At 38.2% G+C, this 15,477-nt stretch overlaps 1 protein-coding gene across 4 annotated transcripts in view; it reads right to left on the reverse strand.

Moving 5' to 3' along the window:
* Positions 1-691: 691 nt before the first annotated feature.
* Positions 692-15,477, reverse strand: part of ZDBF2 (zinc finger DBF-type containing 2) — a 43,009-nt gene continuing 28,223 nt past the window's right edge. For all 4 annotated transcript variants that reach the window (XM_008259033.5, XM_008259038.5, XM_051849219.3 and 1 more), the window contains one exon: positions 692-10,239. In XM_008259033.5, coding sequence (XP_008257255.1) covers positions 3,330-10,239 — 6,910 coding nt within the window. In that variant the 3' untranslated portion in view covers positions 692-3,329. The remainder of the gene's footprint in view (positions 10,240-15,477) is intronic.

The raw sequence follows: 15,477 nt of genomic DNA on the forward strand, positions 1-15,477 counted from the left end.
GTGATAGGGCCTCTGCCACCCAAGTGAGAGACCCAGATGGAGTTCCTGACTCTGGCTTGGCCTAGCCTCAGCTGTTGAGGCCATTTGAGGAGTGAACCAGCAGGTGGAAGATTTGTGTCTCTCCCTCTGTCACTCTGCATCCCAAATAAGTAAAATAAATCTTTTTTTTAATGTTCATTTTTCCATAACTTTTTTTTAACTTTTATTTAATGAATATAAATTTCCAAAGTACAGCTTATGGATTACAATGGCTTCCCCCCATATTTCCATAACTTTTCAAAGCCCCCTCCCTCATTCAACTCTCCATGTTTTCTTATCTTTTCTAACATATGCTGGGGTCTTGGAGGCAGCAAATTTCTCCCTTCCCCAGCAGGTGTCGAATAGTAATCCAGGTACTGCCTCCTCGACTAAGCCCTATCATGGGTCCTTTCAATACATGCTCACAAAGAGCAAAGCTGCTAATTTACTGCTGTACCACACAAATGAACAGCTGTTTTATTCTAATCCTTTGAAATAACTACTGCATTGAATATAATCTGTACCTCTTTGGTTAAACTATTTTCTCACCAGCATCAATATTGATATTCTCCTATTTATTCTCTCTCAGACCATTTACAAAATGTACTTCAGTTTTTGTTATTCACTGATCATTTGAGCATTTTTGGAAAAAAAACTTCTCACACGATGAGAGTGTAGACACAAATTTCAATATTTAATAAGCTTTATCTTGATAACTTCAAAAACAAGTTTACCTTTTAAATTGCATTATAAAAAATACATTAAGCTTCACATTAGTTTTACATGGAAATATATAATTATTTGAATATTTAAATATAATTTTTCTTTAAGCAAAAAAAAGTGCTACTCATAGCCCTAGTTACATAAATAATTTAAATGCACAAATGCAAAAACACACTTTACACAATATTGTTTCACATACTTTTTAACTCAGGACAATTACAATAAAAATCTATGCAAGATACCAAACATGGACAAGGTTAATAAAATACTCATTATGGTTGTAATTAGACTTTTTACTATTAAAACAATATGATGCATTCTTGAGCACACAAAAACACCAATTGTTTTATCTAACCTGCAAATTAAGCCAACATTTATTTAGACAAAGGGGCACATCCTGTATACTATCAAATTCTGAAAGAAATTCCTTTCCAACTTGACTTACTTTCAATTTTTCAAGCTTTCCTAAAATAATAGTTACAACAACTTAGAATAGCATTTCCAGAATGTTAATCAGTATCATCAGTCCCATATTATACTTTAGTATTTTCAGTAATGTAAATTTTAAATACAAACCTGTCACCCTGAAAATGGTACTTAAAAGAGCTTCCAATGTGAAAAAGGTAGTACATTTTTCTAACTTTAAATTTTGATCTCTTGAATGGTAAGAATTGTCATCTGTGTGTGACACCATCACAACAGATGTGATACATTATATTTACAGAATTATTTCCATATGAAATCTTGTTTTCAAACTTACACTGGAAGAATGTCTATTAATTTGAGAGTCTTCAAAAAGGTCATGGAAAATGTTTATAATGAAAAAGCTATGTTTGGATCTCAAAAAATTTTTGCACCAAAATAATCTTATCTTCTAATTCCATTTTCCAAGAACTTTTTGAAGTTCCCTTGTAGTACCTGAGGGAACTGTGTTGATTCAATAGGAAAAAAGATATCAATAACCATAAATAGAATACTTTTACACAGTGAGCTATTTACTTCCTGATAAGTGGGCCAGAACTTACTTACTAAATTAAAATTGCAGAATTATTCTGGACTAGTGGCCCACAGTGATATTTTAAGTAAATTAAAATGTTTGTATAGAAGGAGACATAGTTGAAGGAAATGCTATATGTGTTGTTTGGCAACTAAAAAGATAAGCACTTGCTCATTTTTTCAACATAATTACTGCTTAAATTTAGAAGAAATTACAACACAACACCATCATAACACACCCACAGGTTAAGTAATGGCCCCTGAAATAAAATCACATTTAGAAACAAACCATTACACTATATTCATTAATTTTAAGGTAACACATTTTTTATCTCTGAAATCAAGATACATTTTAACACTGACTGTAGTTTCAATAAAATATGGTAGTCACACAATAGAGTTGAAATTCACATTTCGCTTTAACATTGATGACAGAAGAAAAGCCAAGATCTTAGCTTACCAGTGAGTGGACGCATCTGTACTAGCTCAGCCAGTGTCTCTGAATAAAGAATCTGAAGATATTCCGAGTATCCCAGATGCAAACTGCGTATCTCAACATCTTTCACTTGAATTACCAAAATCAGCAAGTTCAAGACAAATTAATGTGTTCCACTTGCAAAATGAGCCTCCACTTAGGTGATCAATTTTATTCAATTTTTTGAGATATTACATGACTTACTAAAGACTAAAAAAAAAGTAGGCTGCCCAAGTAATATTATCAAACCAATAATTTCAGATTAGACACTTAAAAAATGATTCCATGATGTCTAAAATATTTTTAAGAGATAAGAGAATAAAATAATACGGATTTTCAAACTAAGCCAACAATCCTTCACAAAAAAGGCCATAAATGTAGTTAAAAAGACCTATCCACATTGGCAACATGATTCTCCCCACTATGATCTAATAATACTAAAGGAAATCTACTGAGATGTGTGTGGGTGAATGTGTTCAAATGGAGAAAGTTAGACTTGCAGATTCAATTTAAATGAAGGAGGAATTTGTGTTATGTTTATAAAATCACCAGGCACTTTAAAAACTTGATTAAAGATTACGAAAATCTCATTTTCTGGAATAACTTTAAAAGAGAAAGACAAATTATATTTTAGTTATGATCTCTTAAGTCAACCTCACTCAAAGGCTGAGATAATTCAATATAGTTCCTTCTTTTTAATATCCAGTTAGAACGTTATCTTGACAATGACACTCTGAAACCAGAATGCACGTACATACGCATTTGTTCCAATCTTTAAAAATAAGGGCATTTTTAAGTTTACCATATTCATTCTCACAATGGTATAACTTGCTGGTATGAGAATGATTGTCATAAAAAATAAGTAAGACAGGATCTGATGGACAAAATTCTATATGTGCTAAATTATGACAAATTAAGATGAAGATCTTCTACAGAAAATGTTGGACAGAAGTTGTTTTCAAATCTTAAAGAAAAGGACCCTAAATACTAATTTTTAAATGAATATAAAAGTTCTGAAAAATAAAATCTATAGCAAAATATTCAAGGTTTTCCCACCAAAGCTGGGAAAGCTATGTGCACAAAGTACCAAATATATTTCAATTGAAGTACCGAATCCTCAACTAGCCTTCGACTTGACCTCACTAGTTCTCAATTTGTTTGCCAGCCGAGTCAGTATTCTATCAGAATCCGGGATGTAACACACACTTCTCAAATCATAGGGTCGAAAAACAACATGTTTTTTCTTTCTGCGACGGCAAGTTTTAAGACCATTATTCTTTCCTCCTGCTGTACTAGGAGAGGCCTGCACAGGCTGCTTCGGAGGACTTGCCGCAGCTCTTAACTGCACGTCAGCACCAACTGGTGGAGCTGGGGCATCCGAAAGCACCTCAGCGGGTCTCTCCACTGTCTCTGACCTATCCACAACAGACTGCTTCTTTTTAAGATGCATTGCCATAAAAGTGGCCCTGGATTGGTATTTACGACGCATAAAAACAGAGTACTTCGAAATATACTTTCTAATGATATCACTTGGTTTGGTCCGAATCCAAATGGACCGTTTTTCTGAAGCTATTCTGCTTTTATGCCGGAGAATAAATGGTTTATAAACCTTTTGGGGAAAACTTCTCTTATTACTTGGTGTCATCTTCTTTCCCTGACTTTTCTTTTTACTTTTGCTTGCTAAAAACTGACTTCTAACTGATTTGGGAGAGATTTGGGCAATACCACGATTTGAAAAAGTTAGCCGGAAACTACTTCCCTTTGGAATCTCACAATTCCCTAGGACCACAGAGCATTTACTGGTCCGCCGGCGTGACTTTAATCCATATCTTGCTGGCACTATCATGGAAGATGTTGAAGCAAAGCTCTGTACATTATCATCATCATCATCATCATCATCATCATCTCCTGTGAACTCTGGATCAGTTAGAGTTTGCTTTAATGAGGGGTCATCACAATGAATGGCATCCAGCCCACATGTGCATATACACTGCATATCATCACACCCCTCGGGACTCATGGTAGAGAGCTCAGAGCATTCACCTTCTTTCAGTTTATCATCTAGAGATGAAAGAACATGGACTAAGGCTTCGGATGATGTAGGCTTCGAATGTTTGGGGCATGATTCAGGAAATTCATCTGTCCCGATTTTGACTGTTGCTGTTGCTCTGCTGTCACTCTGTGAATGTAAATGCCTTCTTTTTGGTGATTCTTCCTCTTGGCTAACAATTTTCCTTTTCATCATTTGGTAATTTGTAAAATTGGTTTGCGTCGCATGGCTCACTTTCACTGCCCGGCACCGACATGCCACATGCCACAGCTGGTTGGTAAGCCTGTCTGCTAGAGGGTAATGAAAGCCTAGTCTATCAAAGTCCACTGAAAAGTCATCACTGTCAGAAAAACTCCCGGAAAAACTTCCAGAAAAACTACCAGAAAAACTACCTGTAGTGTCATCTGGCAGACCTTGAATTGATGCAGTGTCCTGATGAAGGTCAGGCAGGGTGTTTTTTTTTCCTTTATCCAAAACTTTTTTGGGCTCACAATCATCATCATTAAAGTAACAGCGGAAACGACCTTCCTTAAATTCCTTCACAAGGGCATCAACTTTTAGGTCATTTTCTCTTATTATCTGAGACCATGTTTTCCCCACAAAAGAAGGAGGCACATTAGGCAAGGCTTCAAGAACTGGTTCATCAGGATCGTCTTCTACGACCTCTTTTGCTTTTTCCAGCTGCTTTCCAGAACCACCCATGGGAGTGGAGCTGGAAGGGGAATCATAGCTATCCTCTTTCAGGTCAAAGGTTACCTTTTTAAGGCGGCCTTTCTTGCCAACAGCTTTTTGAGGCTGGTCAGAGTTAGACCGAAGAGAAGGACTGCCCTGAAAATCCTTCTCAGAGCCACAAGATTTCCTTCGCTTTTCCAGAGCTGTACACTTTAACTTCAAAAGGTCTTCTCTACCAGTTATCTGATTGGCCACTGATTCACAAGAGGTACCACAAACAACTGCACAATCACCAGATTCATTTTTTAGATCTTTCCAAAGGTTGCCTTCCTTGTCAGCTTTCTGCATTTGATGAGTCACTGGCTGAGACGTGCCTTTCATGTTAGAATTTCTTCTGGGACCATTAGCTCTCACCATTTTTTTATCAGGCCTTCGTGAGTGGCAAGCCACAGACAGGTCAGAGGCATCCACGTCACAATCTGTTTCAGAATCACAAGACTGGCAGCTTAAATCTCCCAGAATGATATAGTCATTCTTGCGGTTTATTATTTTGAAACTCTCCTTGGACTGCCTTCTCACTGACTGAGAACGGGCTTCACAAACATGTCTTACAGCAGAACCACAGGAGTCGTAGCAGTAATCGTCTACATTAATAGAGTCAGCATTTGCAGAGCTGAGTTCTTTGACAGCCCTGTGAAGTGGGTCATTCAGCAACTGAAGAGGCATGTGAGGATGAGAAATCACTTCACAATCACAATCACTATCACTGGTCATCAAGTCCACAAGTAATACCTCTGGATGATTTGTTTCTTTGTCTGACCCTTGACACTGGTTCACTACTATTTGAAAAGGGACATCAGAATCACACACCATTTCAGAATCACTAGGCTCACTCATCTTATCTTCCATGCTAATTTGCGCATCCTTCTGAAAGTTTGTCTCTTTGCAAGCCACTGGAGGTTGGTAGTCTGAATGAAGATGAACACCAGAATCACATTTTATTTCAAAGCCACAAGATTTATAGTTCTTATTTTCCGGGTCATTATGATACATCTTTTCTAAGTTCATTTCTTTGACAGACACAGGAGCCACAAACTGAACAGGAGCACCAGAATCACAATTTATTTCAAAATCACCTAGCTTATAGCTCTTATTTTCCAGGTAAATATGATCTTCCTTCCAAAGGTTCGGTTCTTTGTCTGTTTTTTGAAGCTGCTCAGCTGCTGACTGAAAATGATGATTGGAATCAAAACCTATTTCAGGACCACAAGGATCACTGCCCTTAATTTCCAAATTGGCACGTTCCTCTTCCAAAATATGTGGCTGCTCCATCACTGACTGAAGAGGCATATTTGAAACATAAAATATTTCTGAACCATCAGGTTCATAGCTCTTATCATGCAGACAAACATGTTCCTCCCTCAGAAGATTTGTTTCTTTAACAGGGTCTTGAATTTTATTAGTCACAGATTGAAGAGGTTCATCAGAATCAAAATTTATTTTAGAATCATTAGGTTTGACAGCCTTCTCTTCCAAGTCAACATGCTCTTTCTGAAGGCTGATCTCCTTAACTACTTCCTTAGTTTGGCCAATCACTGGCTGAAGGCCACCAGAATTACATATAACTCTAAAACCCTTAGCTTCATCCTTCTTATCTTCCCAGCCAACTTCATCCTTCCAGAAACTTCCTTCTTTAGCCGTTTCCATAGGCTGCTTACCCACAGGCTGATGAGGTTTCTCAGAATCAAAACTTATTGCAGAACCACAAGACTGACCGCGTTTTCCTTCCACCTCAATGTGCTCTGGCTTCAAAACAGTTACATGAGGTCGAGCAACTAGCGACTGAACCGAGAAATTAGAATGGGAACTCATTTCAGAACAACTATACTGGCTGCTCCTAATTTCCAAGTACTTATGATCTTTATTCTCATGGTTTATTTGTTTAACAGCTACTTGGGGTTGATCAGCTGCAGACAGAAGAGAAACATCAGAGCCGTGTTTTGAGCCATTAGGCTTATCAATCTTATTTTTAAGGCCAATATCCCCTTCATTCCACATATTGATTTTTTTAACTGCTTCTTGAAATTGTCCAGCCAATGGCTGATGGGGCTCAACAGAATCAAAACTTATTTTAGAATCACTAAGTTGCCTGTTTTTATCGTTTGGATCAGCATGTTTTGCTTTCAAAAAGGCTAGCTGAGATTGGCCAGTGACTGAATGAAGAGGGATACCAAAATCCATATTTACTTCAGAACCTCTGGGTTCAGTACTTCCATGATCTGAGTCCACACGGTCCTCCTTCCTAACAGCGAGTTGAGATTTTTTAGTCATTGACCAAGGCGAGAAACCAGGCTTCACCATTTTTTCAGAATCACTGTAATCACTCTCCTCTTCTTGAATATGCTTCTCTTTTCTCTTCCTTTTTCTACCAACTTCTTGAGGTTCAGTCACTGAATGAGGAACACTAGAATCTGAATTTGTTTTAGAACCATGAACATCAGCACCTTTACCTTGAAATATAGCAACCCTTTCTTTCTGAAGCCATTTTTCCTTAATGATTCCTTGAGCTTTTTGAATCACTGACTGAAGAGGGATGTTAGAACCAGAACGTGTTTCAGAAACACTTCCTTCATTACACTTATTTCCAGAGTGTGCTTGCTTTTCATTTGTAATGTTTAGTTCTTCAGTGGCTTCTTCAGAATGTCCAGTCACAGAATGGAAAAGAGTACCATAATCCAAACTTAGTTCAGAATTGGTACGTTCCTTTTCCTTATTTTCTAAAGGTACCTGCTCTTCTTTTTCAGGATTTAAGTTTTTAACAGCTACTTTAGGAGAATTAATCACTGAATGATGAGGGGCATACGAGTCCAAACTTATTTCAGAACCACTGGGTTCATCATTCTTCCTTTCTAAGTGTATATACTCTTCTTTCTGAATGATTACTTCTTTAACAGCTACTTCAGGTTGATCATTTCCTGAATGAAGAGGAATATTAGAATCAAAAGTTATTTCAGAAACACAAGGCTCATTACTTTTATTTTCCAGTTCAACAGGTTCCTTCTCATTAACAGCTACTTCAGGTTGGTCAACTACTGAGCAAAGAGGAATATCAGACTCAAAAGTTATGTCAGAACTATTTGACTCACAGCTCTCATCTTCCAGGTTAGCGCGTTCTTCTTTTAGTCTTTCAACATCCAGCTGACACAGATTAGAAACTGACAGAACGGGGGGATCAGAATCAAAAGTCAACTCAGAAGTGGAGGACCCACAGCTCTTAACTTCCATGTCAACATTTAACTCTTTAAGATTTACTTCACCCAAAGCCCCTTGAGGCTGATCATAAACTGACAGATAAGAAAACGCATGGGAATCAAAACTTATATTAGAAATGCTAGAGTGAACACTCTGATTCTCTAGGTCATTATCTATGTTTGGAGGGTTTACTTCGTTAACTGCTACTTCAGACTGGTCAGCCACAAATCGAGCATCAGCATGAAAACCCATTTCAGGACCATGAGACTCACAGTTCATATCCATAAGGTCAGCATTCTTCTCTTTCAGAAGATTGATCTCTTCAGCATCCCTCTGGGGTTCATCAGCCACTGCCTCAAGTGAAACATCGCTATGAAGATGCCTTTTAGCCTTTCTGGATTTCCGTTTCTTCTTTTTCAGGCGAGCATGTCTATGCTTCGATTTTTTTCCTTTGACAGTCAGTTGGGGAGGGTCAACTACTGACTGAGGAGGAACATCACAATCATAACTTGCTTCAGAACAACTCGATCCATAGTTCTTATCAACCAACACAACATGAGACTTCTTCCAAAGTTTTGTTTCTGTGACAATCACTGGGGGACGGTCAATCACTGACTGACGTGGGAAAACAGTATCAGCACTTACTTCAGAGCTACTAGATCCATAGTTCTTATCAACCAAAGAAAAGGGCATCTCATTAGGAAGGTCTTCTTCTTTTACAGACTGCATGGGGTAGTCACTAGTTGTCGGGAGTGAGGCATCACAATCAAAATTCATTTCAGAACCACTAGAGTCATAGCTTTGGTCAACCAGGCTAACAGGCTTTATATTTTGAAGACTTTCACCTCTAACAATCACTTGAGATTGGCTAGTACCCACCTGAGGAGAGTCATCACAATCACAACTTAATTCAGAAACATAAGGTTTAATATTCTTATACTGTAAGTCAGAATATAATTTCTCTGAAAGATTTGTTTCTTTGGCAGCCACTTTAGATATACTAGTCAGTGAATGAAAAAAGGAACTGCAATCAAAACTCGTTTCAGAACCTCTAGATTCTTCCTGATCAATTCCATCCTCCTTCCATAGATTTACGCCTTGAACAGCCTCCTGGGGCTGATCAGAAACTGACCGGACAGAGTCACAGTCAAACTTCATTTCAGTACTCATTGAGCCCTTCTGTTTCAAAATCACTGACTTGCTAAAACCCAAATGCTTTTCTTCTTCAGTACAATCCATATTAGAAAAGAATTCCTCCTGATGCCTTGGAATGGCATCTTCAAAGATCCCTACATTAGAAGGCATGTCAGTTACACTCAAGTTCTGTGCTGGGTTTGCTGCTACTTCAGGAAATTCAGCTCTTTCAGAGCTCTCAGCACCCATAGATTCATGGGATTTAAAGCCACCTGATGAAGTTTTTCCCTGTGATTTTAAACCTTTCTGTGTGACCAATTTATCTGAATTTACACGTAAAGATTTCCTATTTGATTCTTTATGTTTCTCATATGAAACTGAAGACGTTTCTAGGTTGGATGATGACCTAATATTTCTAGAAACCCCATCTGATGGTACATCGTATTTTCCAGGTTTGTTTGGGTCACATTTGCTAGCTGAACCCATTTGTGCTGCTAGCGGTAACCTAGTCATTTTAGTTATAACTGGTCTAGTACAAGAACTTTCAGGGAGACCACGAGCGGGGGCATTACAAATCACTGGGTGTCGGATTAAGCTTTTGCCTTTATTTGTAGCTTGACCAGTATCTACTGGATTAAACTTTTTCGTGCTACTCTCAACCTTAGGAACAAACACCAAAGACTGCTGCTGTCCCTTTTCCAGCTTTTGTATAACCGATGGTCGAACTGAGACTTCCTCTCCATGTTCCAGGAGTTTACTGGGTCTGGAATGGGACTCTTCAGCAGGTTCAGAACTCTCAGAGGGACTCTCTCTGTGGGGTGCAGCTGCATCCTCAGCCTTTTCTTCAGGAATAGACTCATCCATATGCACCGTATCAGGTGGTACATCAGTATTCGTAGGTGCTTCATTTTGCATTGATCTAAGAAAGATCAGGAAAAAAAAAAAACATAAAACATTCTGATATTTGTTTACAACGTTAAATAAAAGCTGTCACAGCTGCTGCTCTCTTTCTATTATGGGCCATCCTTAGAGAGCCAAGAATCAAGGCAATCTTATCAGGCTCTCTACTGTATGTACTCTAGTGAGGTCACGAGCAGCCCCACCAACTGCCACTGAATAAACACAACAAAATGCAAATAAAACCAGGCATCATTTTTCAGTTATCAAGGTTAGAAAAAATTTGACACAATTAATTAACATTGTATGTCTCAGTTTCTGCTTCTGGAGAAAGGGAATGATCATACTATTTTCCCTAATAAGATTGTTTTGAGAAATAAATTAGCTATTATTTGTAAAGATTGTTAAAGAGAAAACAAAGCCTGGCACATGGTAAACATTCAGAAATGTCAGCTACTATTATTTTCACATATTGTTCTGGCAAGGGTGTAAGGGCACAGGCACTTTAATATACTGCTGGTAGGAGTATGGATTAAGTAATGCATATGAAGATTATTAGTTAACCTCTTTGTAAATTTGTCACCTTGATAAAAAGCAATTTGGCAATGCCTACTGAAATTTAAAATGTACATCCCTCTGACCTGATGATTCTACTTTTAATTTCCTCATATGTTTAATGAGGAATATTTAAGAACACTCATTGCCTTTTACTTCTAATAGCAAATGAGCAGAGTCCATCTGGGTACTAGTTAAATCATCCACAGCATTTAATATGATATAATTTAGCTTTTAAAAATAATAAGGCAGGTCTACATGTACTAATAAAATCAAACACTATAAACATTGCTAGTGAAAAACAACTGTATATGAATGCTACCATTTATGTAAAATAGAAGGAAAAATATACACTTATAACAGTATAGTATGCATGTGTCTTTTGAATTATGTCCATGTGCTTATATACTTACCATTCAAATTTTGAACTATATTACTTTTTTAAAAGATCTAAAATTTTCATATCTAAAATCAGTCTGGGAATCTCTCCTACCAGCATTAAGACAACATGCTTGATTTAAAGCATTTTAGGGGTAGCTCATTCATATATATAACCTGCTGACCTAATGATACTGCCACTTCCTGAATTCATAACTCAAAACAGGCAAAAATTCAGTCATCAATAACCACCTACTAAGGATTTAGTACTATGTGACAGGTTCTATGCTAGATACTGATACAAATTCCAAGACAGATAAGCTGTCTCCCAGGGAGCATTCATGCATCAGCAGAAAGTAATACAAAAAATAATTACAACTCAAAGTGAGAAGCATTATCATATCTAGACCCATTAAAAAGGAGATTAAACCGTCACAGCCCAAAGGAGCCTAAAACTTGACAAGTTAATGTCATATGCAATCCTGGATAGGATCCTCACACTGAAAAAGAGGTAAACTAGAAGATTTTTGTTTAGGAAAACTTAATTTAGGTAAAAATAAGGAAATCTGAATAAACCATACACTTTAATGTATTAATATCAGATCATTTCTTAAAACAAATGTACCATATTAATGTAAGATGTTAATAACAGAAAAACTAGGTAGAGAAATAAAATCTATCTCCACTATCTTCTCAATTTTTCTGTGAGTTTAAAAGTATTCCTAAAAATAGACTACAAAAATTATAAAAATAAAAACAGATTAAAGAGAGGCTGGCACTATGGCAAAATGGGCCGAGCCTCCCCCTGTGGCACCAGCATCCCATGTGGGTGCTGGTTCTAGTCCGGCTGCTCCTCTTCCAATCCAGCAATGAAGGATGGCCTAAGTGCTTGGGTTCCTTCACACACATGGGAGACAGGGAAGAAGCTCCTGGCTCCTGTCTTCAGATCAGCCCAGCTCCAGCTACTGTGACCACTTGAGGAGTGAACCAGCAGATGGAAGACCTTTCTCTCTGTCTCTCCCTCTCTCTGTCTGTAACTCTACCTCTCAAATAAATAAATAAAACCTTTAAAAAAAAAAAAAAAAAAAAGGTAGTTCTTAGGGCCAGCACTGTGGTGCAGTGGATCAATGCTGTGGCCTAAACTGCTGGTATCCCATATGGGTGCCAGTTCGAGACCCGGCTGCTCCACTTCCCATCCAGCTCCCTGCTATGGCCTGGGAAAGCAGTAGAAGATGGTCCAAGTCCTTGGGCCCCTGCATCCACATGGGAGATCTAGAAGAAGCTCCTGGCTCCTGGCTTCAGATCAGCACAGCTCCAGCCATTGCGGCCAACTGAGGACTGAACCACTGGATAGACGACCTCTCTCTCTCTCTCTCTCTCTCTCTGCCTCTCCTCTCTCTGTGTAACTCTGACTTTCAAATATTAAATAAATTTTTTAAAAAAAGGTTATTCTTTGAAAAATGATTTAAGAAACCTTTCTTAAATATTTTGGATTTGAAAAAAGCCTCATTTGTCTAAAAGAACATGTGTATGTATATATGTGATATATATATGAAGTGTCAGTAACATGCAACTCTTCTTCTAATGTATCATAAGTATTAATTTTATTCCCCATATAAATGTATTAACTTAATTTGAATTTGGAAAATAGAAAAATTAATTCTAGCATCAATAATAGTATAATGATGGGGGTAAAAATCCATACATTCTCATATGACAGAATTCTAATCAATGAAAATGCCATGCAATAATCACTTTACTCTAGGTTTTCCAGAATCCTAGACTATTTTCATTTGTCTTGAGGACTATAACACGATTCTCAAAACAAAATAAATTTTGTAATGGTTGTCTAAGAAAACAAAGGAAAGAAAGACAAGGAGAGAAAGCAGAGTCATAAAACCAAACAAGCTGATAAAAGTCCTAAACAGTTGGGAACTGCCATCTCAATGCTTTCATTTGCACCTACATTTGCATGAGTTTATGTTTAAGACTTATAACTTGCTACAGATTAACTGAATTTCAAGTTTTGTCCGCAGGGCCAGACCAAATGATTTCATGGGTCTTCTACAACCCGCAGGCCAGATGTTCCCCATCCCTGATGTAAAGCTTTTTTTCATGGTAAAACTGTGATGAATAGTATAATAACTATTTCAGGGAAGAATCAAGAGATGCTTAAAGTAAGTGGGTGATATTTACAGTCTCAAAATTCTTCCCCACAAGATTCTCATTAACTACACCTAGAAAAACAGTAACTTCGGAGTGGAGTAACTTGCTAGATACCACCTTAATCAAGCGACTCAAGTTAAAACCATCAGCAATGGGTTATGGCAAAATATCTGTCTGTTGATTCATACACTGAGAAGGTCACAACATCAACTCTGAGATTTTCTCAAGATACATAATCTAAGTTAAACCATGAGAAAACAACAAGCAGGTCTAAATTTAGGGACATCCCATACAATAACTGCCCAGAACTCTTTTAAAAAGTCTTATAAGCAAAGGAAGACTGAGGAACTGTTCAAGATTAAGGAGAATAAAAAGATAAGACAACTAGATACAATGTGTGATCCTACATTGGATCTGTTCTGGACAAAGGACATTATGAGGACAACTGACGAGGTCCCATAAGGTTTACAGATTCTTGAGTAGTATGCTATCAGCGCCTTTTACTGTTGTTGACCACTGTAGGGTAGTTATTTTAGATTCAATATTCAGGGAAGCCAGGTAAAGGTAACACAAGAATTTCTTATACCAGTTTTGCAATGTTTTCATAAGCCTGAATTTTTTTCCAAATGAAAAGTAAAAAAATATAAAAACTTTTTTTTTTTTTTTTTGACAGGCAGAGTGGACAGTGAGAGAGAGAGAGAGACAGAGGAAAAGGTCTTCCTTTACTGTTGGTTCACCCTCCAATGGCCGCCACGGCCGGCGCACCACACTGATCTGAAGCCAGGAGCCAGGTGCTTCTCCTGGTCTCCCATGCGGGTGCAGGGCCTAAGGACTTGAGCCATCCTCCACTGCCTTCCTGGGCCACAGCAGAGGGCTGGACTGGAAGAGGGGCAACCGGGACAGAATCCGGCGCTGCAACCGGGACAGAATCCGGCGCCCCACCTGGGACTAGAACCTGGGGTGCCGGCGCCGCAGGCGGAGGATTAACCTACTGAGCCGCGCGCTGGCCTATAAAATCTATTTTTAAAGGTTTAGAAACTGACCCAGAGTTCAAATTCTAGGAACGCATACCACAGATATCGCTGCACTGGACAAACATAGTTTTTGAAAGCACTGCATATTGAGAGTTATAAACTGACAACTAATACTGACTCCATGATAGGCTAATTCTATTTTTCCACCAGATAAGAAACCTTATTTTTTGCCTCTAACTTCTCCATTACAACACTTTCACCATTTCTAAATTCTAGGTTAGAAGCTTATCCCTCTTTGACTACTGGTGTGCCTCCTGGCTAACACAGCACAGAGGTGCTAATGATTTTACCTATCCTGTATGGCCAGAGTGGCAAACACACTGTAGTACTTAATCTCATTTTCTAAAAATATGGGATATCAATTCTTAAATATTATCCAAATATTTACTATTTAAATAACTAAAATAAATTTATACAAGCAAAAGGTATAAAGATATTGACAGATTATAGTCAATTCTACTTGACACTTTTAGCAAACAGATCCAGTAAAGTAACTTATTTTTTACTTTTGTTCACTCTGCTCTTGTCACTAGCTTTTCTGTTACTAATCTTTTGAAAACATTTTGCTCTCACCTTTTTTCCTCTGCTATGACATACTTATAAAACACCTCATTGACACATAATTATCTGTTGGACTAAGACTAGAAAACTTAAAATTGTAAAGGGAAATTACTGCCGGCGCCGCGGCTCAACAGGCTAATCCTCCGCCTTGCGGCGCCAGCACACCGGGTTCTAGTCCCGGACGGGGCGCCAGATTCTGTCCCGGTTGCCCCTCTTCCAGGCCAGCTCTCTGCTTTGGCCAGGGAGTGCAGTGGAGGATGGCCCAGGTGCTTGGGCCCTGCACCCCATGGGAGACCAGGAGAAGTACCTGGCTCCTGCCATCGGATCAGTGCAGTGCGCCGGCCACAGCGCACTGGCCGCGGTGGCCATTGGAGGGTGAACCAACGGCAAAAGGAAGACCTTTCTCTCTGTCTCTCTCTCTCACTGTCCACTCAGCCTGTCAAAAAAAAAAAAAAAAAAAGGGAAATTACTACCTAAAATGTCATTTTGTATTTCTTGATTCAAAGATTCACTTCAAAAAGCATTGGAACTTCAACACTTCAGCTTCTACTGTAGCATGTAATTAC

This window comes from Oryctolagus cuniculus, chromosome 3 (assembly GCF_051225735.1).
Source record: "Oryctolagus cuniculus isolate XC-2025 breed Fujian yellow rabbit chromosome 3, ASM5122573v1, whole genome shotgun sequence".
NCBI classification, from domain to species: Eukaryota; Metazoa; Chordata; class Mammalia; order Lagomorpha; family Leporidae; genus Oryctolagus; species Oryctolagus cuniculus.